The sequence below is a fragment of the Cydia strobilella genome, chromosome 19 (assembly GCF_947568885.1).
Source record: "Cydia strobilella chromosome 19, ilCydStro3.1, whole genome shotgun sequence".
NCBI classification, from domain to species: domain Eukaryota; kingdom Metazoa; phylum Arthropoda; class Insecta; order Lepidoptera; family Tortricidae; genus Cydia; species Cydia strobilella.
The window spans coordinates 13,115,298-13,138,499 of record NC_086059.1 but is presented as its reverse complement, the minus strand read 5'-3'; the positions used below and the strand labels follow the sequence as shown (position 1 = coordinate 13,138,499).

The following is a 23,202-nucleotide window of genomic DNA, read 5'->3' as shown; positions in this document are numbered from 1 at the left end:
TATATGAGGTACAGTTTGGCCAGCGATTGTCTTATTTCAAACATAGACAGAGCGAATTATACTGTCTTTGTCTTACGCTAGTACTAGCACTCAAAAGAAAGGGATGAGTATATATATTTTTGTTCTTATTTACTGACAAATGCGATTTGCCAGATTACATATGAGAAGCAGATAACAGAAGTCAACATTCGTCTTTAGCCGTGCTACGAGCCGTAGCAGTTTGAGGGCCAACCCAACGGCGGAAAACAAAAATCGAAATGTTGTTATCTGCCTCTCTATTGCTCTTTCCCATTTTACCTCTTATCGCATACGTAGCCATATATAGCGGTTATGATATTCAACTCTATTGACAGGTATTAAAGTTCAAATTTAAACAAATATTTTTTATTACATGCATTGTCAGTAGAAAAAGGCGCAAAATTCAAATTTTCTATGGGAATATAACCCTTCCCACCTACGTTTTTTAAATTTGCCGCCTTTTTCTACTGACAAGATTTGCTTGACCAACTATAGAGACGCAGATAAATAGATTTCGTTTTTGCGGTGGGGCCTCTGAAACTCTTCTTGAGAGTAATTCGTAAGGATACACAGGATAACCAACATAAGGAAAATACTACGCAGACACGTATTTTATTGTCTATGGTCAATAACGAGTTCCTGGCTGTCAATTGACAAATAACCGTAACCGTTATAACGTCGTTACTTTCGTGACATCACTACTTTGACAAGTTGACAACAACCTTTTTCATGGGATTCACCGAGAAACAAAATATAAAATAATTTCTATCGCTTTTTGTGATAAGAGGGTACTTAAGTTACTGTGAGAATATTGACCGACTTCATGCGGATTATTTGCGTCATATTTGCGTTGCGAGAAGCGGCAGGAACCGTATGATTTCGTATTTATTTTGCTGATTTAAGAAACTTGAGCAGTTTAAGTTCGTTAGTTTATTAGTAATTAAAAAGTTAAAACTATAAGATGGAGGAGGAGGATACGAAACAATGTCCCAATTGGTAAGTACAACGCCATTAGAGCGTGTTGTGTAAATCGTCCTATTTATACTAACATGCGCTCTCACCGTTTATTTATAGCCGATGTAGAGCAATACAGCTGTTGTAACTGCTCCGGTTGTTTACCTTACGGAAAGAATCGCCGGAAAGAAATTGAAAACATTCTTGATCTAACATGCACCAGACAGAATGTTGCTTACTTTAATATTATTTTTAATTTAACCCATAACTTTGTTTATTAATTTGAAATGTTTTTTTATTCTTTTAAAAAATATCTGCTGTGTTCCTCGGTTGAGCAGGAAAAATTGTTCCTCGAAAAAAATGCTAAAAGACGACTTAAAATCCTCACAAGAATGAGATTAGATATGAAAACATTCGATACTGAATTGCAATTAACGCTTGTAATCAGGAATAGGTATAGCAAATTGTCTTGCCACTTACATCTTTTATCATTGACTTTGTATTGTATGGGCTCATTGAACAATCAAATATACAAAGGTTTTGTTGCAAATAGGAAGTAGTGAATGAATTTATTGTTGGTATTGTTTTTTGAGAAAGAGAGAAGGCCTGTGTCCAACAATGAGGCACATATAGGCTAATGATAAAGTTCGAGAACAGAAATAGGTACATTTATTTGAAATTTTTTGACAGTGCAAAAAAAAAACATTTATTTTAGTGTTCCATACAAAAATTATTCACGGAGCATGTATAGGATAACTTTGGTGTTGAAATTTTAATTTCACTAAGTATTATTATAGCCCTTTATTCCATAAGAAGTTTTATATAGTTTTTGTATTTGTAATTTAAATGTTATCTTCTATATGGATCCCTTTTTGGGTGTAGGCCTCCTCCAATTTTATCCAATCATCTCTCTGCTTCGCTTTCTCCATCCATTGTTTTCCAGCTGTATGGAATATGTCGTCTGCCCACTGTTTTTTGGTCTTCCTATGGACCGTTTGCCTGCTGGTGCTTTCCATTTAGTGGTTATGTTGGTCCACCTTTTGTCAGTCATTCGGGCTACATGTCCTGCCCAGCCCCATTTAAGTTTTAAAGCATTTGTGAGGGCATCAGTGAGGGCACATGCCCTTACAAATTTCACTAAGTATATGTGAGGAAAAAAACACCTACCTACATCAAATGAGGTCCCGTTATCTCGGGAACGCGTCAAGGTAAGGTAGAACTTGGTAGAGGTAGAGGTCTGGTTTTTTTCGTATAGAATCTTTTTTGGAAGTCGTTTTTATATTGTATACCTACATAGACTGCTAAAATTAACCGTTTCCTTTGGCTTTGACTAGCCGGTAGTTTAGTATGTCGCTATAATATAAAATTCAACAACCCTATTGCATGCCATGTTACAGCAAGCGCGAGATACCCTCATTCAACTTCACAACGCACTCTGTGCACTGTGCGCGCAACCTACGCAACTGCCCCGTCTGCAAGGAGCCTGTGCCAATGGCACAACTGCAGGAGCACCACGACGCGTTGCACAAAGAAGGTAGGAAGAGGTTTAGGTCGTAATAAAGACCACCACTCAAGACCTAAGGCGCAAAACCCTTATCTGAGGGCCACGGAACGCGCGCTCCGAGTGCACGCTTGACGCTGGCCTCCATTCATTCGTTTTAACCAATATAACGGTTCCGTCGAGCGTGCACGCTCGGTGCATTTCATGGCCGAAGCGTAACTAAACTTAAAATAAGATAAGATTTCTTTATTGTCAGAACTGAGTACATTTATATCAAAAAATCAAATTCAAAACAATTTAAATTCAATTCTTCAAATTTGTATTGATGAGCTTCTGTATGTATGTATGTATAAACTCGTCACTACATAGTATAAAACGAAGTCGCTTCCTGCTGTCTGTCTGTCCCTATGTATGCTTAAAAACTACGCAACGGATTTTGATGCTGTTTTTTAATAGATAGAGTGATTCAAGAGGAAGGTTTATATGTATAATACATCAGCATTGCTCCCACATTGCACCCGTGCGAAGCCGGGGCAGGTCGCTAGTTATTGTACAAAACACAAATATGGCACAGGATAGGCAGTACTTGATATGTTAAATTGTATAATTGTAATTGTATATGGATTCCGAATTGTCCGAAATAAATGAATTTTATTTTTATTTTATTTTATTTTTATTTTATTTATTTAGTACAAAGGAGAACTTATCCCTTTAAGGGATTTCTCCCAGTTAACCTTCTTACCTTCTTCTGGGAGTTCTGGATGAGCATTAGACAGCATGATTTGACTCGACCTCCCCTAAACGCCTCACCTGGTATCTGGATGATGCGTAAATGTATTACTTATTAGTTATAAAATTACTACATGTTCACCATAACCACAAACATACTACGGACCCCTAAGGGGCCCATGGACCCCACTTTAAGAAACCTTGCCTTAATAAATGTTATGTTTCTGAACAGTGCCGTGTAAGAAGTGTGGCGAGAGCGTCTGTGGGACAGACCTTGAGGACCACATACGAGATTCCTGCGCTCAAACTATCAAGCCATGCAGGTCAGACTGTTACACTTTCTCATTCTTGAGTATTCTTATAAGATAAGTTGGGTAGCGGTGGTGGTCGAGTAGATCTGACATCCGACTTTCAATCCGGAGGTCGTGGGAAAAAAAATGAAAATGAAAAATCCCGGCTCGTATGAGTTACTCGGAACTTATGTACGAAATATAATTTGATATTTACCACTAGCTTATCGGTGAAGGAAAACATCGCAAGGAAACCTGCCAAGAAATTCAGAGGTTGGGCCAGTGTTGGGACTAGGTATAGCCCAAGCCCTCTTACGCATGAGAGGAGGCCTGTGCCCAGCAGTGGGAAGTATATACGTGGTGGGATGCATATATAGGCTGGATTATTTAAGTTGGGTAGATTTAGAATTAGATGATAATGTAATGATGCGCAGATTCTAGCGAGATATTTGTCTTCTTCTTCTTCCTCGCGTTATCCTGGCATTTTGCCACGGCTCATGGGAGCCTGGGGTCCGCTTGACAACTAATCCTAAGAATTGACGTAGGCACTTGTTTTTACGAAAGCGACTGCCATCTGACCTTCCAACCCAGAGGGGGAACTAGGCCTTGTTAGGATTAGTCCGGTTCCCTCACGATGTGTTCCTTCACCGAAAAGTGACTGGTAAATATCAAATGATATTTCGTACATAAGTTCCGAAAAACTCATTGGTACGAGCCGGGGTTTTGAACCCGCGACCTCCGGATTGAAAGTCGCACATTCTTACCGCTAGGCCACCAGCGCTTCCGAGATAGCTAGCGAGATATTACTCTGTCTTTCTTATTTAACTGCTCTTAAAATACAACTTATACGTACAGTCAAGGGCATAAATATATATACATTCCCAAAGTTTCAAAAATATGTGTACGCTCTTACACCTTAGACAATAAAGTCGTGATCATATATTTTTGAGCCATTTGTCTGGATCGATATTTTTGCCTTCGACTGTATAATGTGTCTCGCACATTATCAACCTGCCTTACAAGTATTCTGTGTCCCCAGATATTGCGAGCTAGAACTCCCACGCCACTCTCTACCCCCCCACGAGACGTACTGCGGGGCGCGCAGCGAGCAATGCCCCGAGTGCAAGGAATACGTCATGATCAAGTACCGGCAGCTGCATTTGGACTCTAACCACGGATTCATTCGGCTCTCTGACGGTAATTATAACAAGTGTTTCCCCAGATAATGCGAGTTAGAACTCCCATGTCACGCATAACCGACACACGAGACGTAACATCGCCCACAATGTTAACTGTCCTTGGACCTTATTACAAAAGACATAAGGTTCACCGAAGAAAGCTCAAAGAGAGAAAGAGGAAAGAGGAGGAGGAGAGAGGAAGAGGTTCAAAGTTAAGTGTTGCTGTTTGTACTGCTGGGCGCGCAGCAAGCAATGCCCGGAGTGTGAGGAATATTGGACTCTAACCACGAATTTATTCGGCTCTCTGACGGTAGGACTTCCTGTGGTATCTACATGGAGTCCTTCAAGAAGCGGGTATTCAGGGTTCTCAAGGGTCGGCAACGCATAAGGGGCACCTCCGATGTTGCTTATGTCCATGGGAGACGGTGACCGCTTCCTATCAGGCGGCTTGTTGCTCATTTCTTGACTATTACATCGAAAAGGACCATTTGCCACATGGCTCTTTTTGTATAGATAAGTACAAGGAATTCTATTAAGATACATCGTATACCTTATGTGTTACACACGTGTGTAAAAACTCCAAATTATGTAATATCAATTATTTTTTAAATTGTAAGTTTCAGGGGTACCTTTATAATATTATAACTTACACGCATCTTACACTTGATGTGTCAAGGGGCTAAAGGACGGAAACTTATATTTATTTTATAAATTATATACTTATCAATCTTATCATTCATCTAATTTATACATTCTTTCAGATCCTGTGCCAATAGAAATAAAAGCAAAACCGAAACCCATCACCAACGGCTTCGCAAACCCATCCACCAGTCGTCAGATCGAACCCAACAGAGTTAGACCTCAAACTGTCATACCTCAGACCGGTCCCACTAGATCTGACCTTAAAACCATTAGACCTCAGACTGAGATAAGAAACTTTCCAGGGTCAAGCCAAGACACTAGAGGTAGTGTTGTGAACGGGTTTAATGGAGGTAGAAACATAGAACATAGAGCGAGCGATAGTTCTAGAAACGAGAGAGCTGGTATAGATAGGGTATCTAATGTGGCAAGTGGGGAGAGGAATGGGAAGGTGACGCTGAAGAGGACGAACGATCAGCCGCAGATTAATACGAGTGTGGAGCCGAGAGAAAAGGTGCATAAGGAACTGTAAGTAAAAATTACTTTTACAGTACATATGGTGCTACTTTCTCGCACTAGTGCGTAAAGTGCACTTTTTGTGCATATGGCGAAAGTTTAAAGGGCCATATGTACTGTAAAATGTTGTTCGATAAACGTGCGAATAGGTAATTCGCAACTCGTGTCGATTTAAAACACTCCTTGCGGTCGTGTTTTAATTTATCGCCACTCGTTTCGAATTTCCTCTTTTCCGCACTTGTATCGAAAATAACTATATAAAAATAACATTTTAGGTTTTTTTTTTTAAATTGAAAGCAGACTAAGCAGTACATGCGTAGGTACTGTAAATGCTTTCACAACTACGATCGTTTTCAATACTTAATTGTGACAGTTTAGCTGCTAACTAATAACCAAGAGATGAGTAAAATTGTTGCCATAATTTAAAAAATAGTTTGTGACGTGATTTGCTGTCTCTATTTTGGATAAAAAAAGATTGCACAGTAATTATGAAATCCATGAGACGTAGAATTTAGATCTTTTTAGGGTTCCGTACCCAAAGGGTAAAAATGGGACCCTATTACTAAGACTCCGCTGTCCGTCTGTCTGTCTGTCTGTCACCAGGCTGTATCTCATGAACCGTGGTAGCTAGACAGTTGAAATTTTCACAGATGATGTATTTCTGTTGCCGCTATAACAACAAATACTAAAAACAGAATAATATAAATATTTAAATGGGGCTCCCATACAATAAACGTGATTTTTTGCTGTTTTTTCCGTAATGGTACGGAACCTTTCGTGCGCGAGTCCTACTCGCACTTGGCCGGTTTTTTTGTTTTTTCTTAGTGACTAAAATCCGTTCCATAATTGTTTTCTCTTACAGACCGTCCCGCGGCGCCGTCAAGAAGCGTCCGGCGCCGCCGCCCCCCCTCCCCCCGGCCCCCCTCCCCCCGGCCGACCCCGCGCGTGACCTCCCTTACTGGAGCGCTCAAAAGCGAGCTCAGGACGAAGAACGCAAGAGGCAAGAACAAACTGCTTACAACCTTTCTGTCGGTAAGTTAATGTATGACACTTGGTATGACATGTTCTAACAGTGGCGTAAAGCGGTAGGCTATTGTAGGCAACCAATTCAAATTCAAAGCAAAATTTCCATTGATTCTCGAAATTAAAGCTGTGCTACGTAGGTGTGAATCAAGGGGCCTACATATTGTTCTCGGGTGGGTTCCAAGCCACTGTGGTATTAACGGCAATGAGATGGCTGATATGTGGGCAAAATGAGCGATTGACATCGGATCAATAAAGCAGGAAATTTACAGTACTGACCTATTGAATTGTGCGCTATCCAATATGTTTAATACATGGCAGAAGCAATGGGATACCTCTAGATTACAGACAGGTAAACATTATGGCTGTGTACAACCTCGAATTACTCGAAAACCGTGGTTCTATCGTTTTCGTACTTCTCCGAAATGGGTAATATCGACCATTTGTCGTTTACGCTTAGGTAAAGTATGTACTCCGTTATTTCTGGCTATGATTGGTGTCCGTGCGAACTCATTGTGTGAATGCGGGTTGGATGAGGGTAACTTGGACCACATCTTCTTTGCTTGTTCAGGGTTTAGCTATTCACTGTACGATGTATTACCCGAAAATGTTCCACGACCTATATGCTTTAGCTCACTGCTTTGTCACATGGATACTAGGCTTACTTCTATACTCATTAAATATTTACAAACGAACAACATTAAACTCTAAATAGCGTCTTATCTTTTATAATCTAATGCGTCTAACTATTTATGTTTTATTCTATACTTCATATTTATTTTATATATCGTTTTCTTCTCTTCCACTTCCTTCATGTTGGCACTATTAACGTTCTGTCACCCACTTCCCGCTTTTCTACAAATTTTTGTATTCGTCATGTGTTTGTCTGTGATGTTCATAACAATTATTCGTTTTTAGGTTTTCCCAACCACACCTCCCAGACTACCGAACATTCTCCTCACGTGTGAAAGTCAAAAACCGACATTGGCAAATTCACCCCGTGCAAAATTGCGGGGAGTAAAAGCCAGATAGGATAAAAAAATAAATAAAAAAAAGCGGTGCCTCGCTCCGTGGCCTCCCTGGAGCGCTCTAAAACGAACTGAAATTATGTTCATCCGTGTTCATCGTCTTATTGTTGATGCCCCGATTTAACTTTTCAGTATTTTAGTACGGAACTACCAAGTTTTTCTTCTAGGCCTCCCCCCCGTCCTCTCCCCGGCGGCCAAACTCGACAAGCTCCGCAAAATGAACGCCCTCCACAACCGGGAGCTGGAAGAAGACTACAGTCACAAGCTGCGAGGCCGAGTATGGCAACCCACCGAGTCTGAGGGCCATAGACTAGGCGAGCCTGACAGAGTAGGCCGGGACGGACAGATCGACGATCTAAGCCACTTACGACCTATGACTGCTCAACAATTTATGGACAGGTTAGTACACAAACTAAAGTATAACGACCTATATCCCCGTAATAATAAGAACTCAACAAGCTTCGCAAAATGGACGCCCTCCACAACCGGGAGCTAGAAGAGGGCTACAGTCACAAGCTGCGAGGCCGAGTATGGCAACCCACCGAGCCAGAGGGCCATAGACTTGGAGAACCTGATAGAGAAGGCCGAGACGGTCGGATTGATGATCTAAGCCACCTGCGACCTATGACTGCGCAGGTTTGTCAGAATCAAACTATGAAGTACACAACACACGACTTAAACAAGAAATATTTTATCGAAATGTATGAAGTTCTATTTTCAAAATTTTTATAATAGGGAATATTACGCGAAACTCTGCGCAGGGGGCGCCAGGGCGCTACTACCACAATCTGAGGGTCTATCGTGAAACAAGAAAATTTATTTATCTAACATCTCTGTCACTTGCATATTCGAGCGATAAAGAGGCAGATAGCGAATTTTCGGATACGCGTTTCCCGGTAGGTCCTCTGTAAACAAACCGCCTTGATGCATCAATGTCATATTTTATTATCTCTGAAAACTTGTCAAAAACCTGTTAAAGGTACAGTATGTATACGTTACTCTATGGTTTACTAAAAAGGCTAGTGCTGCCAGCGATTGATAATAAACATGGATGACTAGCTTCAAAGAAAATATCAAAAAAAGAAAAAAAAAAAATGAAAGAAATAAGAAAAGAGAAAATATTAAAAGGCTACAAAATTAGAATACGCATGCTCACCAGCGGACCAATTGCAAAGTCAAAGTTTAGGTATGGGTTTTCTTTGACCAAGATTTTGGTTGGTCAATTTCACCGATCCGAAATACTATTGGTCTATTATAAAATTAGTCGCTCTGATTGGTCGTAACCTGCTGTAACACTGTCACTTGAAAATACACGACAATAAAAACTGTCTCTTAGTAGACGGTTTCATGCAATATAGAACATGTTTTATATGCAATTTTTTTGTACGATAATTTATTATGTTATTTTTAAGTGAATAATTTATTGATGGCCATGTACGTCTGTCGCACGTTTTTAATAGTTATTTACGATACAAGCGTGATATTCGCAACGAGTGGCGAATTTTAAAACACGACCGAAGAGTGTTTTAAATCGACACGAGTTGCGTATTACCTTTTTCCACGTGTATCGTACAACGTTTTACAGTACATATGGCCCATTAAATTTTCGACATAGTTACGTAATGTGCTTGTTATAGCACAGGGTGTCGTAATGGAGCACCAGATGTACTGTAAATAACGTAAACGTTTTTATAAATGTTGACCTCAGATTCATAATAAAGGTCCTCTTTGATCCTCAGACATCGATTTTCATCTTGATTAGAACTACAATAGAAAAATTCAATGTGGCGGCCGTTCTTGCCGCTTTTACCTCAGAATCATAATAAAAAGCCTTTCTCAGATTCGCAGATATCGATTTTCATCTTGATCAGAGACAAAACGCAGAAATTCTTATTTGACACGTCGTAAGAACAGTTTGTGTGGGAAAATAACATTGTTGTTTTTAATATTTTCCTTGCAATTTCCATATTTTCTCACCATTCTAACCGTCACTGTAGGGCTAGCACATGTTTGGCGCGACATCATCTCGCGGCAAGATTCTGATCTCGCCGCGAGATACTGTCGCGCCAATCATGTGCTAGGCCTACTGGTCTGCCACAAATATTTCTATACCAAAATTAGCCACATCGGTCCTTTAGCCAAGGGGCTGAGCCAAGAGCCAAGATGCCAGGGACATGTTAAAATATACACATTAAAAAAGCGCCACCTACAGCGGCGATTAGTATTTACTATCACTAATTTAAATTAAACGGACTGTATCAAAACAACTACTTTCTCTTTTTCTTCATGTCCTGTTACCCTCTGCTGGGGTGTAGGGCTCGAATCTTGTTCTTTCATTGACTTCGGTCTTGGGCAGCTTGGGCTTAAACAACTACTTTAACAAATTTAAAATAATAGGATCTTAATATCAATAGCTGATGTTTAAAAAATTGCATAACATCATCCCCATATAAAATCTGTCATGAGCAAAAGAAATCAAAATAATATTATCATGGCCAAATTATACGTGAAAGGTAATCCTATAATATTTTCAGTGTTTGCTGTAACGGCTAGCACATCATTTAACCGCACAATAAGGCATATCTATTCCTTAAAGAAATAATCTAAATACTTATTATTACGACCGTGACAACGGGCCGCCATTTGCGAACTAAATAGCGCCGTGGCTCTATATTTACGCCCCTCCCAGCGTGGCACAAAATGTGTGGGGTCATTTTGCAGAGCTAGTTCGTCATCTATGTTTATTATCAATCGCTGAGTCCTGCACTCTAGTGGGAGAACATTGCAGTAATATCCCCTATTGACTAAACCGTATCGATAAAATTCTTATGTCTTATGCTTGAGTCGGAAGTGCCATAGACTATCCAAGGTTGAAAAGACTAAGGTTGTAGTGTTGCATGTGAAGTTGTAATACATACATTATAGTCGACGAGTAGAAAAAGTATATTTGAACCTGAACTCGAAATTGATGAGCTTCGCTTCTTCTGCTCTACTGGCCTTCCGGAAGTGTAGTATGTGTACAAAAACAAGAGTTAAAAGCGACGAAAGAGCATGTAGTTAGAACCTTTTTTTTGTTCAAAAACCGTTAACTTTTTAGGTACAGTTAAAAGGTAATCGTGTAGAACCCATTAGGTCTAACAAAAAAGTAGGTTAGGTTGGAACTGTAACCCTTTTGTAAAAAGTATGTTTTCTATGAAATTAAAATTCTGCGAAACATTACATTCTATGAAACAATTTTCTGCAAAACAAGGTACAACTATTTAGACGGCCTCACCTGATAGACGATTTTCATCACATTCACCTTACTGTAAATCATATTAAACATATTAATAACGGGTCACTCACGTATTATGCGTATTAATATGTTTAATATGTTTTTTACGTTTAGATTTCAAGAGCTCCAACTAGGCGGCGAGCGTCGTCCCGCCACGAGCGGGGCCACGTCACCCGCGCGGGGCTCCGGGACCTGTCCGGGACGCGAGGCCACGTCGCCCGCGCGGGGCTCCGGGACCTGTCCGGGACGCGAGGCCACGTCGCCCGCGCGGGGCTCCGGGACCTGTCCGGGACGCGAGGCCACGTCGCCCGCGCGGGGCTCCGGGACCTGTCCGGGCCGCGCGGCCTCCAGCGGGGACCGCTTCAGCGAGATCAAGTCCTCGTTAAGGGAGCTGCGACGAGGGCTCAACGAGGTATTACGATTTATTTAAGACGCCGTAGATTCAGAGAGCGGAGTTTTAGAAAAATCGTAGGTATCGCTTTTTTTAGATCAAAGCGCTACGATTTTTCAAAAACTGATGACAGAACCCCCTACACCTTAACTGGCCTCCGCACAGTAACAGAAACATCGGTTTGCCGTTGTCACTCTCACATTTCGCAAGAAAGAACGGGAAAGATCATGAGCGCCAAGTGTCAATTTTAATCGAATTTTGTCGATTTTTATTTATTTTAAAAACGTTACCTTACAATATCGAAATTCGAAAGCTATGTAATTACAATTTAAATTAAGATTGTTTTTTCTTCTTTTTTCTGTCTATAGTATCACATAATAAATAACCGAGTAAAGTTGGATTAAAAGTCCGAGTTAGAGGTTACTTTGGGAATAAATTGTATCGAGCGAAGTGTCATAATTCGTGTATCGGAAGCTATGATATTAAAGATAATATAGTCAAGAACTACATATATTTTTTCCACGTCTACGAATATAAACGCCTCTTAGAAAAACATGATCATATAAGGAGATTTTTCGCCTTCTGGCTCAGGCTCAGGGAACAGGGGCTTAATCATGATTCGACTATTGGCTACCTATTTATTTTTGACATATTGTATTATTTTGACATTTTTGTATAATTGTAAATGAAATTATTTAATTGTAAATTATTTGTAAATATTGCATGTTTTATTTAATAATGTAAACATTCAAACACAATGTATTATTGTATATGAATAAATGAAAATGAAATGAAATGAACCGCCTTAAATAGGTAACAAATGTTTTATTTATTACCTATACATATTCAATTCACTCGTGTTCTACTGCTTTTTAACCCTTAAATGCACGATTTTTTCCTTTTGCCCGATATTAATATATGTCATATATGTGTCACGTAATTGTTTGCTGATTATGGGAAAAAATTTAAAAAAATTATAACATCTATTTTCACTGAAAAATCAGTGTTAGAAGTTGCACAGGCTAAATCATATTTATGTAAATATATAATTTTCAGCAAGAGATATATGAAAATTCTTACTGACATCAGAAAGGTACACTATCTGTAATATACCTATGATAAAGTTTTTAAATATAAAATAATTACAAACCCCGATAAAAATCATCAAATTCAGGATTTTTTCAAATTTTCCGACATTTTGTCTTAAAACGAATGTAATTTTTATAAATAAAATATTGCGTAGATTAAATACCCCTTAAATGCATGATTAAATTAATTAATGTAGTATAATTAATTAATTAATTAATTAATTAAGCGTACTATAATTAATTATGCATCATTATTGCTTTGTATACATTTGGCAACAATATGCATTTAAGGGTTAAAGAGCTATCCAAAAGACTAGTCGACTTCACTGGCGACCGAAGAGCTGGCAGCTTTCTCATGACAATACGCATGTTTAAAATTAAGTTTTTTTTTTTTTTTTTTTTCAGGTAACGGCACCATACAACTCTGCGTCAAATGCTACCAGCAATACTAACATGTAAGTACAATAGTTATAATCCATTTATTTTATAAAAGCAACTTAAAAATCAGAGTAAACAATGATTATTAATATAACAAACAATAGGTTGGTAAAGTGAGTGTATCTATGTTAAACAAAACACTAGTGACATAACTATTTACACAATTTCTATTTCTTTATTTATTTATCATTTTAAACATTGCACATCAAAAAGGTACAAATGGTGGACTTAATGCCTAATGGCATTCTCTACCAGTCAACCACAGCGCCAAACAGAGAAATATCAGATGGGTGCAGTGATGAGCACCAACTCAATAAATTTTTATTAAAATACAATTTTTATATGATATCTTTAACCTTTGGTCCTAAATATGTGACGTTTTCAACTAAAAGGTACCACATTGTCGTTTGTCGATAAGGTTGATTTCTAATTGAAGCTATATGGAAATAGCGCCTTACTGACAAGCGACAATAAGTACCCTTTTGGTTGAAAATGGCACATATTTAGGACCAATTTACATTATCACTTTTTCTTATCATATAGAATTTAAAATTTCGCCATGTACCTACAATTTGTTTTTAAAGACTTTGCCCACTTGATTCTTTTGAATATTGTACAATAGTAGGTATATTACATGAGGAGTGTCTTTTCAAAAGGGTTTATTTCTCTATGAAAACCATACAAAAGTATACCTTGTGAAAAGACACACAAGGCTTATTTTTGTATGGTTTTCATAGAGAAATAAACCCTTTTGAAAAGACACTCCTCACATACATGGGGCAGTAAAGTAAGAAATGTCTTGTCGGAATCTCGGCAGATAATTACATGTGATCTGAGGGTTTTTTATAAAAAAAAATTGAATAAAAATAAAATAAAATAAAATATCGTTTATTTCAGGCTTTTAGCCCATAATACAACTTCATACTTATGTACTGGTCGAGGTGTGTATACTGTTTTTCTCGGAGCCGGCAAGCGGCAACTTCGTTTAGCGTAGCGGGCCGAAAGTTGACACTTTCCGGCCGGAGGGCAGAAAAATGGTTTTTATCCCTGTTTGGAGTAAGCACTGTAAATGCATGCAAGAGTATGTTAACATACTTTACAGTACATATGGTGCTACTTTACCGCATTGGTGCTGTAATTACCAATGTTAAACGTTGAACGATACACGTGCGAATAGGTAATTCGTGTCGATTTAAAATACTCCCTTCGGTCGTGTTTTAATTTACCGCCACTAGGTGTAAATGTTTTACTTTTCGCAATTGTATCGTAATGTACAGTACATTATGTACTATTGTCAATCAGAGACAGCAATCGAGTGTGCCCGCCGAGCCCGCCAGCCGACGCCGACGCCGACGGTGAGCTGCGGCTCCCGTGCGAGTTCTGCGGCGTCCCTATACTAGCCGACGACTTAGTATTACACCAGGTAACTATTTTAAAATTATAAAACAACTGTCAAAATTTTTTTTTGTGACACTCTTTTATTGCTGACTGTACTTTTTCTCAATTGCATGTCTATCGAGTACTTCTTGAGACCTTTCTAATGAGCCTAAACTTGATGTGTTTGTGTTTTTCCATCGAGGAGTTCCTTTGGCAACCTACCGGCTCCATCATCAGAACACCTCCATGTTAGCATATTATTGTATTATCACCGGAATTACGACAGTACCCCAAATTTCAACTGAATCAAATACCGGGAAGTGGTTCAAATTTTAGTATACGCAGTGAAGCTAAATAAAAGTGTGTAACAAAACTATTTTACTGTCAAAAATACTTTTTAGGGTTCCGTACCCAAAGGGTAAAAACGGCACCCTATTAGGTACTAAGACTTCGCTGTCCATCTGTCTGGCATTAGGCTGTATCTCATGAACCGTGATAGCTAGACAGTTGAAATTTTCACAGATGATGTATTTCTGTTGCCGCTATAACAACAAATACTAAAAAGTACGGAACCTCGGTGCGTGAGTCCGACTTTTCGCTGACAGTACTTCCTCTTTTTTGCATGTTTATCATACTTTCTTTCCGAATGCAACAGTACATCAAATCTTATCTTATGTTACTATTTGACTGCATTGCCAAATTTAATGACGTTTAAAATTAAAATTAAATTAAATTATCGTTTATTTCGAGCTCATGGCTCATCATCATCATGGTTTAGACACCGGGAAGTGGTTCAAATTTCAGTTACAAGATTTGACAAAAATCAAGTGAAACTAAGGTAGTACCAACTAGCAACTAAATCTGATCATCAGATAAAATAAAATATAGCCAAATTGTCTTTCAAAAGTTTCATTTACTGTCATATGTAGAACAAACTGATTTAAATGGTCGTTAAATAACCTCATTTTAAATATCATTATATCAAATTTCATTGTTATCAGACGCGTCTGGTGTTTACATTATCAATGAAAAGTCTAGTGTTACGAAATATAATGGGCCGTTTCAAAGGAAATATTTATATAAACAGTATAAACACACACGTTTAAGTAAACAACTAAATTTAAGTAATCGGAACAATATAAATGCTACGTCGGAGTTTTTAAGAGCACTGTGTACGGCTGAGGCGACAGCAAGACGGTTATCTTCCTATTTTTTACGAAAATTGTGACGTGAAAATATAAAAAGTGTTGTGTTCCAAGAAGTGAATGGCAGCAAAAAGTAGAAAACCTATGGGTTGAACAGACCAAATGATCTCATCATTTTATTCGTAAAATAAAATTGTCCTATGTGTTATACGGCCAAAAAAGTCAGTTGCACCAATCACAATTGACGGCCTGATCAACGGCAAGCAGTGAACTATGAAAATTCCTACACAATAAAGCATAGCGAACGTTTTAACACCAACATATGGTTCGGCACAACCGATGCTTAAACTAATAATTTATTAGACTTGTATATACAGCTATAAGAAGATGATACGAGTATAAGTACTGGTCATTTTATGTGAAGTGTGTGTCCATGAAACCATGAAAGACATCGCGACTTGCGTTTTGTGTTTAACACTCCTTGGTAAATTTAACGCAGAAAATATCGCTGAGTATATGAAAATACGAACAAAATTAATCGTAATGGACACCCAACTGTCAGTTGGAAGCAAACAGCTTCTCTCATACAGAGAGGAACTTGTCAACAGTCAACTAATGTTTTCCAAAAATGTAGATTTGGATAACGTACCGTTATATAGACACTATTTTCAGTACAAAGATAACATGAGGCGCTCGAGATTGTATCAAATGATTCGACGTATGCCGAAGGGAGCCGCGTTGCACGTACACGGCTCGCTGATGCTAGATCCCGAGGACTTGTTAAAGTTAACTTACGAGGAGTACTTGTACATTTGTCTTCATTTAAGCCATTTAAAATTTTACTTCTCCCGTACCACCCCGAAGAAACCCTGCCCTGTTGCGTGGAAACTCGTCGAAGATATCAGAATGAATCACTCAAATGTTTCAGAATTTGACAGGATGCTAAAAGAGCGTTTAACTTTAGGCCCCGAGGATGGTTTAAACCTTGATTCTGACGAAAATGAAGCGTGGAAGCTATTCGGACGAACTATGGCTTCGATCCTTTCTTTGATAGAATACCGACCTATACGCGAGAAGTACATTTATAAATCGTTGCAGAACCTATATGATGACAACGTCATGTACGTCGAGATTAGAATTAATCTCTTCCCTTTATATGAACTAAACGGTACAGTTCATGACAGAATGTACATGGCGTCGCTGCATAATAACGTAGCGAGGAAATTCATGGAGGTGAACCCTGACTTTGCCGGTTTGAAGATTATTCTTTCTCCTAGTAGAAAACTTAGTACCGAAGATATGCAATATGAAGTAAACCAAGCTCTTACAGCGAAACAGACGCTGCCTGATGCCATTGTTGGTTTTGATCTAGTCGGCCACGAAGATGGAGGTAGATCCCTAAAGGAGTTCCTACCAATTCTGTTACAAGCGAAAAATGGAATAGATTACTATTTTCACGCCGGTGAGACTAACCAGCACGGTACATCGACGGATGAGAATTTATTCGACGCCATATTGTTGGGAACGAAAAGGATAGGTCACGCTAATGCTCTGATCAAGCATCCTGTTCTTATTAAAACCGTACACCGTAATGACATAGCTGTGGAAGTGAACGTGATATCGAACTCAGTGTTATCGTTGGTGAAGGATATCCGTAGTCATCCGCTAGCGACATATTTGTCGCTGGGACTCCCCGTCGTGTTATCGAGTGACGACCCCGGCGTGTGGGGCGCGCGGCCTCTGACCGACGACTTCTACGTCGCCTTCACGGCTGTCGCCAGCAAACACCACGACCTGCGACTGCTGAAGCAACTGGCGATTAACTCTATAAGATACAGCGCTTTAGATGATAGAGGAAAGAAGAAATTGTTTAGAACTTTTGAGAAGAAGTGGTTAGAGTTTGTAAACGTTGTTATTGAAGAATATGACATGTGTGAATTTTGTTGAATGTGTTGTTTTAGTTTAGTTTATCTGTTTATATTATATTTTATATTAAATATTATATTCTCTCGTAATAAGTACTTGATTATAACAAAAGTTGTTTAGTACAACAAGTATTTTTCGAACGGGACAGGCTATGAATATGTAAGTATTATGATCTGTTTACAGCGCCCATTTATACCAGTTTAATGCGTTTTTAGGGTTCAGTACCCAAAGGGTAAAATTGGGACCCTATTACTAACACTCCACTGTCCGTCTGTCACTAGGCTGTATCTCATGTACATGAAAAAATTAATAATTAAGTGGGGCTCCCATACAAAAAACGTGATTTGCGTAATGGTGGAACCCTTCGTACGCGAGTCCGACGTTTTTATAATCGCACTGTCGTTTCGTTCTCAAGGAGTAATTCCATATCTGATGTACATTGTTTCAGACTGGGTGCCGACCCGACTTAACCCAGTACCGGCCCAAGAAGTCCCCCCGCCCGCGCTCCCCGCGCTCCCCGCGCCCCCCGCGCCCGCGCACCGCGGCCGAGATGGACGACCCCGTCATACCGTGCGAGTTCTGCACCGAGTCGCTCCCCGTCTACCTTATTAGTGAGCATCAGGTAAGATGTCTCCCTTATTAGTGAACATCAGGTAAGATGTCTACCTTATTAGTGAACATCAGGTAAGATGTCTCCCTTATTAGTGAACATCAGGTAAGATGTCTACCTTATTAGTGAACATCAGGTAAGATGTCTACCTTATTAGCGAACATCAGGTAAGATTAATCCTTATTAGTGAACATCAGGTCAGACGTCTACTTTATTTAGTGAACATCAGGTAAGATGTCTGCCTTATTAGTGAACATCAGGTAAGACGTCTACCTTATTTAGTGAACATCAGGTAAGATGTCTGCCTTATTAGTGAACATCAGGTAAGACGTCTACATTATTTAGTAAACATCAGGTAAGATGTCTACCTTATTAGTGAACATCAGGTAAGACATCTGGTAGAATATTTTGTAAAATTGCCAGGAATAAAGCAATCCTAAGGGATGGCATTGCAGTTCCAAAACAATCAGGCGTAGTTATCAATGTTTATTCGGAATATTCGTAGAAAATAATTATATAACAATATTGTTGGCAGAAAAATAATAAATAAGATATATTATTCAGTTCCCCGTAAACAAGATGCATGTAACTGCGTCGAAATATCAGGAGCTCGAAAACAATACAAAAGGTAATCACACAAGTTAGGTAACTTAAACTTATACTGAAATATGATTATCTTTTACAGGAGCGGTGTCGTCGAGATGCGAACGTGTTATACCCGGACTAAGACTATGTTGACGTTCAACATATAGCTACTAATACATACTGTGGCTTTCCATCACAGAAGGGCTTCAATTAGTGCAATAAGGATGTTATTGCAGATGGAGGATAAGGACCCTTCTCTGATGGAAAGCCACATACACTATATTGTGAATTTCCATTAGAGAAGCACATTCACATAAGGACGTTTCATTTGCATAATGAACCTTTCCATTAGAGTTGGGTTCTTATGCACCATTTACATAAGGAACGTTTTACGTTTCCATCAGAGATGGGGTCCTTATGCAGATGGAGCATAAGTAACCTTCTCTGATGGAAAGCCACATACGACTCAATGCATGACAATTATTTTTAAACTTCCACGACAGTAGTTTAAATGATTCTGAATGCCAAAATGCATAAAATAGTGCATATTGGAGTCGTAAATAGCAATCGTGAGAACTTCATGTTTAAGTTGAATATATATGTATGTATCACTAGACTTATATTGACCGGGATATGGACCGTGATTACCTTTTGTATTATTTGTGAGCTCCCGATATTTTGACGCAGTTACTTTATTCTTTATTCTTATTCTTTATTCTTTATTCAAACAAACACAAGTATAAGTTTACAGCGACCTACGCCAAGACACTTATACTGTTAATACATAGTCAGTATCATGAACATGTATACATTTTTCGAACTACGAGTATCTCTAGGAACTTAAATTAAACATACATACTACAAAGTTACATAGGTAGAGTTTAAAAAAATCCTGACACTACTTTGTAATTTGTCACCCGGGTCACCCGTGAACATGATGCATGTAACTGCGTCGAAATATCGGGAGCTCACAAATAATACAAAAGGTAATCACGGTCTATATCCCGGTCAATATAAGTCTAGTGAAACTAACCGTGAATCATTCAAAACTCTAATATGTATGTATGTTAATTTGACAGCTGATGTAGACGGCCCTGTAAATTATACGTAAATAGCCGAGTCCACACAGAGCGAGCATACGCGCGAGGCAATTTCATCGCGCACAATACGGCCAGTGTAGACGTGCCGCGCGCGCCGCCTCGACCGAGGCACGTCTACACAGGTCGTATTGTGCGCGATGAAATTGCCTCGCGCGTATGCTCACTCTGTGTGGACCCGGTTATAAGGTTAACGTTTATTTATGATATAGGAGGCAAACGAGCAAACGAATCGCCTGATGGTAAGCGATTACCATCGCCCATGGACACCTGTAACACCAGATTGTTTGTAAGTGCGTTGCCGGAATTTACAATGGGAGTACGCTCTTTTCTTGAAGGTTTGTCAATGCATTTACCAGAAAGCGTATAGAGTCCGTTTAAAGTAACTTTACCCCTTACCTCGTGTTTAAAAAAAATTATTTGTTTAATTTTAAGCTTTAATAGCTATATTTTGTCAAAGGACTGTATCATTTCACAGAGAGAATCATACTATCTTTGTCTTACACTAGTACTAGCACCCAAAAGAAAAGGATGATTATAGCTTTTTTGTTCTTATTTACTGCCAATTTGGTTTGACCAACTATATCAATAAAGTTGAGTATTATAACTGCCATATATGACTGCGTATGCGGTGAAGCCTAAAGGGTTAAAACAGAACAAAGTGAGCGATTGTCATTTTAAACGTCATATTTTCATAGAAATTTGACATCAATGAAGACATGGCCACACTTTGCCATTGCAAATGCCATGCAGAGTTAGTTTGGTCCGATTCTAGTGCAATCTTCTGACATATTTGCGGCTACAATATTATTGCACTATTATATGCGTTTTAGTATTATTTCGATTTATGTACATTATTACCTATATTTTTATTTGTTTACTTATAAAACCAACAAGTTAATTTTAATCTTTATAATACATAATGCCTACTGTACATTTTGTTCGATAGCGTGACGCGATGTACGCGTTTACGTTAAGTGTCATTTTGTATGGGATTTTGAGTTTCCAAAACGTCCCGCTTGGCGCGCTGTTCAATATCCCATACAAAATATCTAATCTGCTTTTTATCGATTTCCCATACAAACTTCCACCCCCCTTTTCACCCCCTTAAAGAATGATTTCTGAGATAAAAACTACCCTATGTCCTTCCCCGGGACTCAAACTATCTCTATACCAAACTTCAACTAAATCAGTTCAGCGGTTTAAGCGTGAAGAGGTAACAGACAGACAGACAGACAGACACACTTTCGCATTTATAATATTAGTATGGATTGGTATTACTCTATAAATACGATCGCATATAATAAAACCGTTTATGAGACCTTCTAATTGTAAGTAATCATATATTTATTAAATTGACCCCAAAATGCGCCAGTAAAGTAAGTAAAAAAAATATCTTAGATCTTTGTCTCAAATATCAGTCCTTTTGATGTATACGTATTTGTACTTTTTTAGTTACTGATATGTGGCTTTCCACACAGATAGGTCCTTATGCTTCAATTGCAATTAGGACCTTTTTATCCTAAATTCCAACATAGATTCTGATAGAATGATCCTTTTGTACATGAAGTATGAAGAACCTTATCTTATGGAAAACCACATATCTTTGTTATTTCAAACTGTGTCCTCATTTGAGCAGCCACTGTGAATGCATTTATTATTGTAGCTGACGAGGCAAACGTCATTCTCAAAATGTCGCGAGTATTTACGAATATACAAGGCATTTTTCAGTAAGGCATTTGCGACGCAAGTAACTGTTAACTGCTCAAATAGAGACATAGTTTTAGTATAATTAAGAAAAAAAAACAATCAGTCTTTGTGATTGGTCAAATGACTATATTTTTCGTAGGCTATGAATATTTAGTAAAAAAAGTGCCAAGCGTAAAACGCATTTTAGAATATGACTATAGGGTATTGGAAAATATATTTAGATATGTATGTATAACAACTATTTTTCAAAAGATAATATAAGAATTGACTGTTTTCTGTTAAATCTTTGTAATAAGTATAATTTGTGCTGTGTTGCTATTATTCTAATTGATAATTTCTAATGTTGCTATTATATTCCAAAATAAATAAAATACAATTGTTTGTCCATGTTTTATTTTTTTATAAATTAACAATATTTTAAAGTCTGTACACATTCTATTGCTATTTTAATACAACACCAGTTGTAGTTTAACACTTTGCCTGCCACAGTCACACACATTAGGGTATAAATGGACCTTAATAATAATGGCGGTCATAATCATAAGGTTAAATTTATACATATTTATAAAATGGACATAGCGGTTCATTCAATTTTGCACGGTGTAGCTTAGATAATAAGGTTGATATTTCAGTAATGTTTGTTATATAGTTTTTTAGTTGTGGTTATGACTATAACATTCTGAAACTGTATTCGGTGGGGTTTTACAGAACACATTGTATACTCCTAGTTGGCCATTTAGTATAGCCATCTAAAGGGGCCCACTGACTATCAGTCCGCCGGACGATATTGGCCTGTCAGTTGTTCGGAACTGTCAAATTTTTGTTCTAACTGACAGGCCGATATCGTCCGGCGGACTAATAGTCAGTGGGCCCCTTTAGCAATCAGATATTGAGAGATATCAGAGCCGTCATCTTAGGGTCATTCTAAAAAAATATGCCTTAGTCAAATACAATTGGCTTAAATATCGGCTATTTATCGCTACTAATAGTCGTATCCATCTGACATTATTATTTGTCGTTCAACTTTCTTAAAGGTATCGATTACAATTTTCATTCGGCTTAGTACTGAAACAATTATTTTCATACAGAAGATAATTTAGGAAAAAAATAATCCTTCACTAAGCCTTAATTTATATTTAAAACTAAAATACTTAAGATTAATGTTTTATACAATAAAATAAGTCTTTGATAACTTGCACCCATCATAAAACAAGATGCTTTTCGCAAGAAAATTCATACAGTCAGCGAGATACCGATGTAGTGTATAGTGTATAATTGTTTTCCATCGTATTTTCTCGGAAACGTTCGTATTTGTTATGCACGTCATTCCGTGAAAATAAGAAGGAAAATAATCATGCACTACATCTGTACGCACTTTTATCGTCGATTATATGATATTTCCCTTTTATTTGTATGAAATTTCGGTTAATAACCGTTTTTTTCATACAATTAAAAACCGGTTTGCATTCCCTACTACTACTTTACCATTCCTAGATGGTTTAAGAAGCAAATGCACCATTCTGCCCATCACGCATACATACATAAAAGCCTGGCCAACAGATAATTAAATTCGTTTGTAGAAACCGTCATACATGGAAAAGCTTGAATTTTAAATTTGTTTAGTATTAAAACAATAAACAAATGAATGAGTTGCCAATTGCTGAGATATGTGCCAGTTGCTGTAG

General features: G+C 38.2%; 2 protein-coding genes across 2 annotated transcripts; both read left to right on the top strand.

Annotated features, from left to right (window-relative positions):
* The first annotated feature begins 735 nt into the window (after positions 1-735).
* Positions 736-21,890, top strand: LOC134749914 (uncharacterized). Its single transcript, XM_063684927.1, has 12 exons — positions 736-1,014; positions 2,370-2,506; positions 3,435-3,525; positions 4,532-4,689; positions 5,432-5,837; positions 6,688-6,857; positions 8,044-8,275; positions 11,265-11,562; positions 13,035-13,084; positions 14,370-14,490; positions 17,964-18,137; positions 18,811-21,890. The coding sequence occupies exons 1-12, from the start codon at positions 980-982 to the stop codon at positions 18,850-18,852; spliced, it is 1,914 nt and encodes a 637-aa protein (XP_063540997.1). The 5' UTR covers positions 736-979; the 3' UTR covers positions 18,853-21,890.
* LOC134749931 (adenosine deaminase 2-like) lies at positions 16,109-17,668 on the top strand. The gene has a single exon (XM_063684952.1). It carries the CDS (start codon positions 16,133-16,135, stop codon positions 17,534-17,536), a length of 1,404 nt encoding a protein of 467 aa, XP_063541022.1. The 5' UTR covers positions 16,109-16,132; the 3' UTR covers positions 17,537-17,668.
* Positions 21,891-23,202: the final 1,312 nt, after the last annotated feature.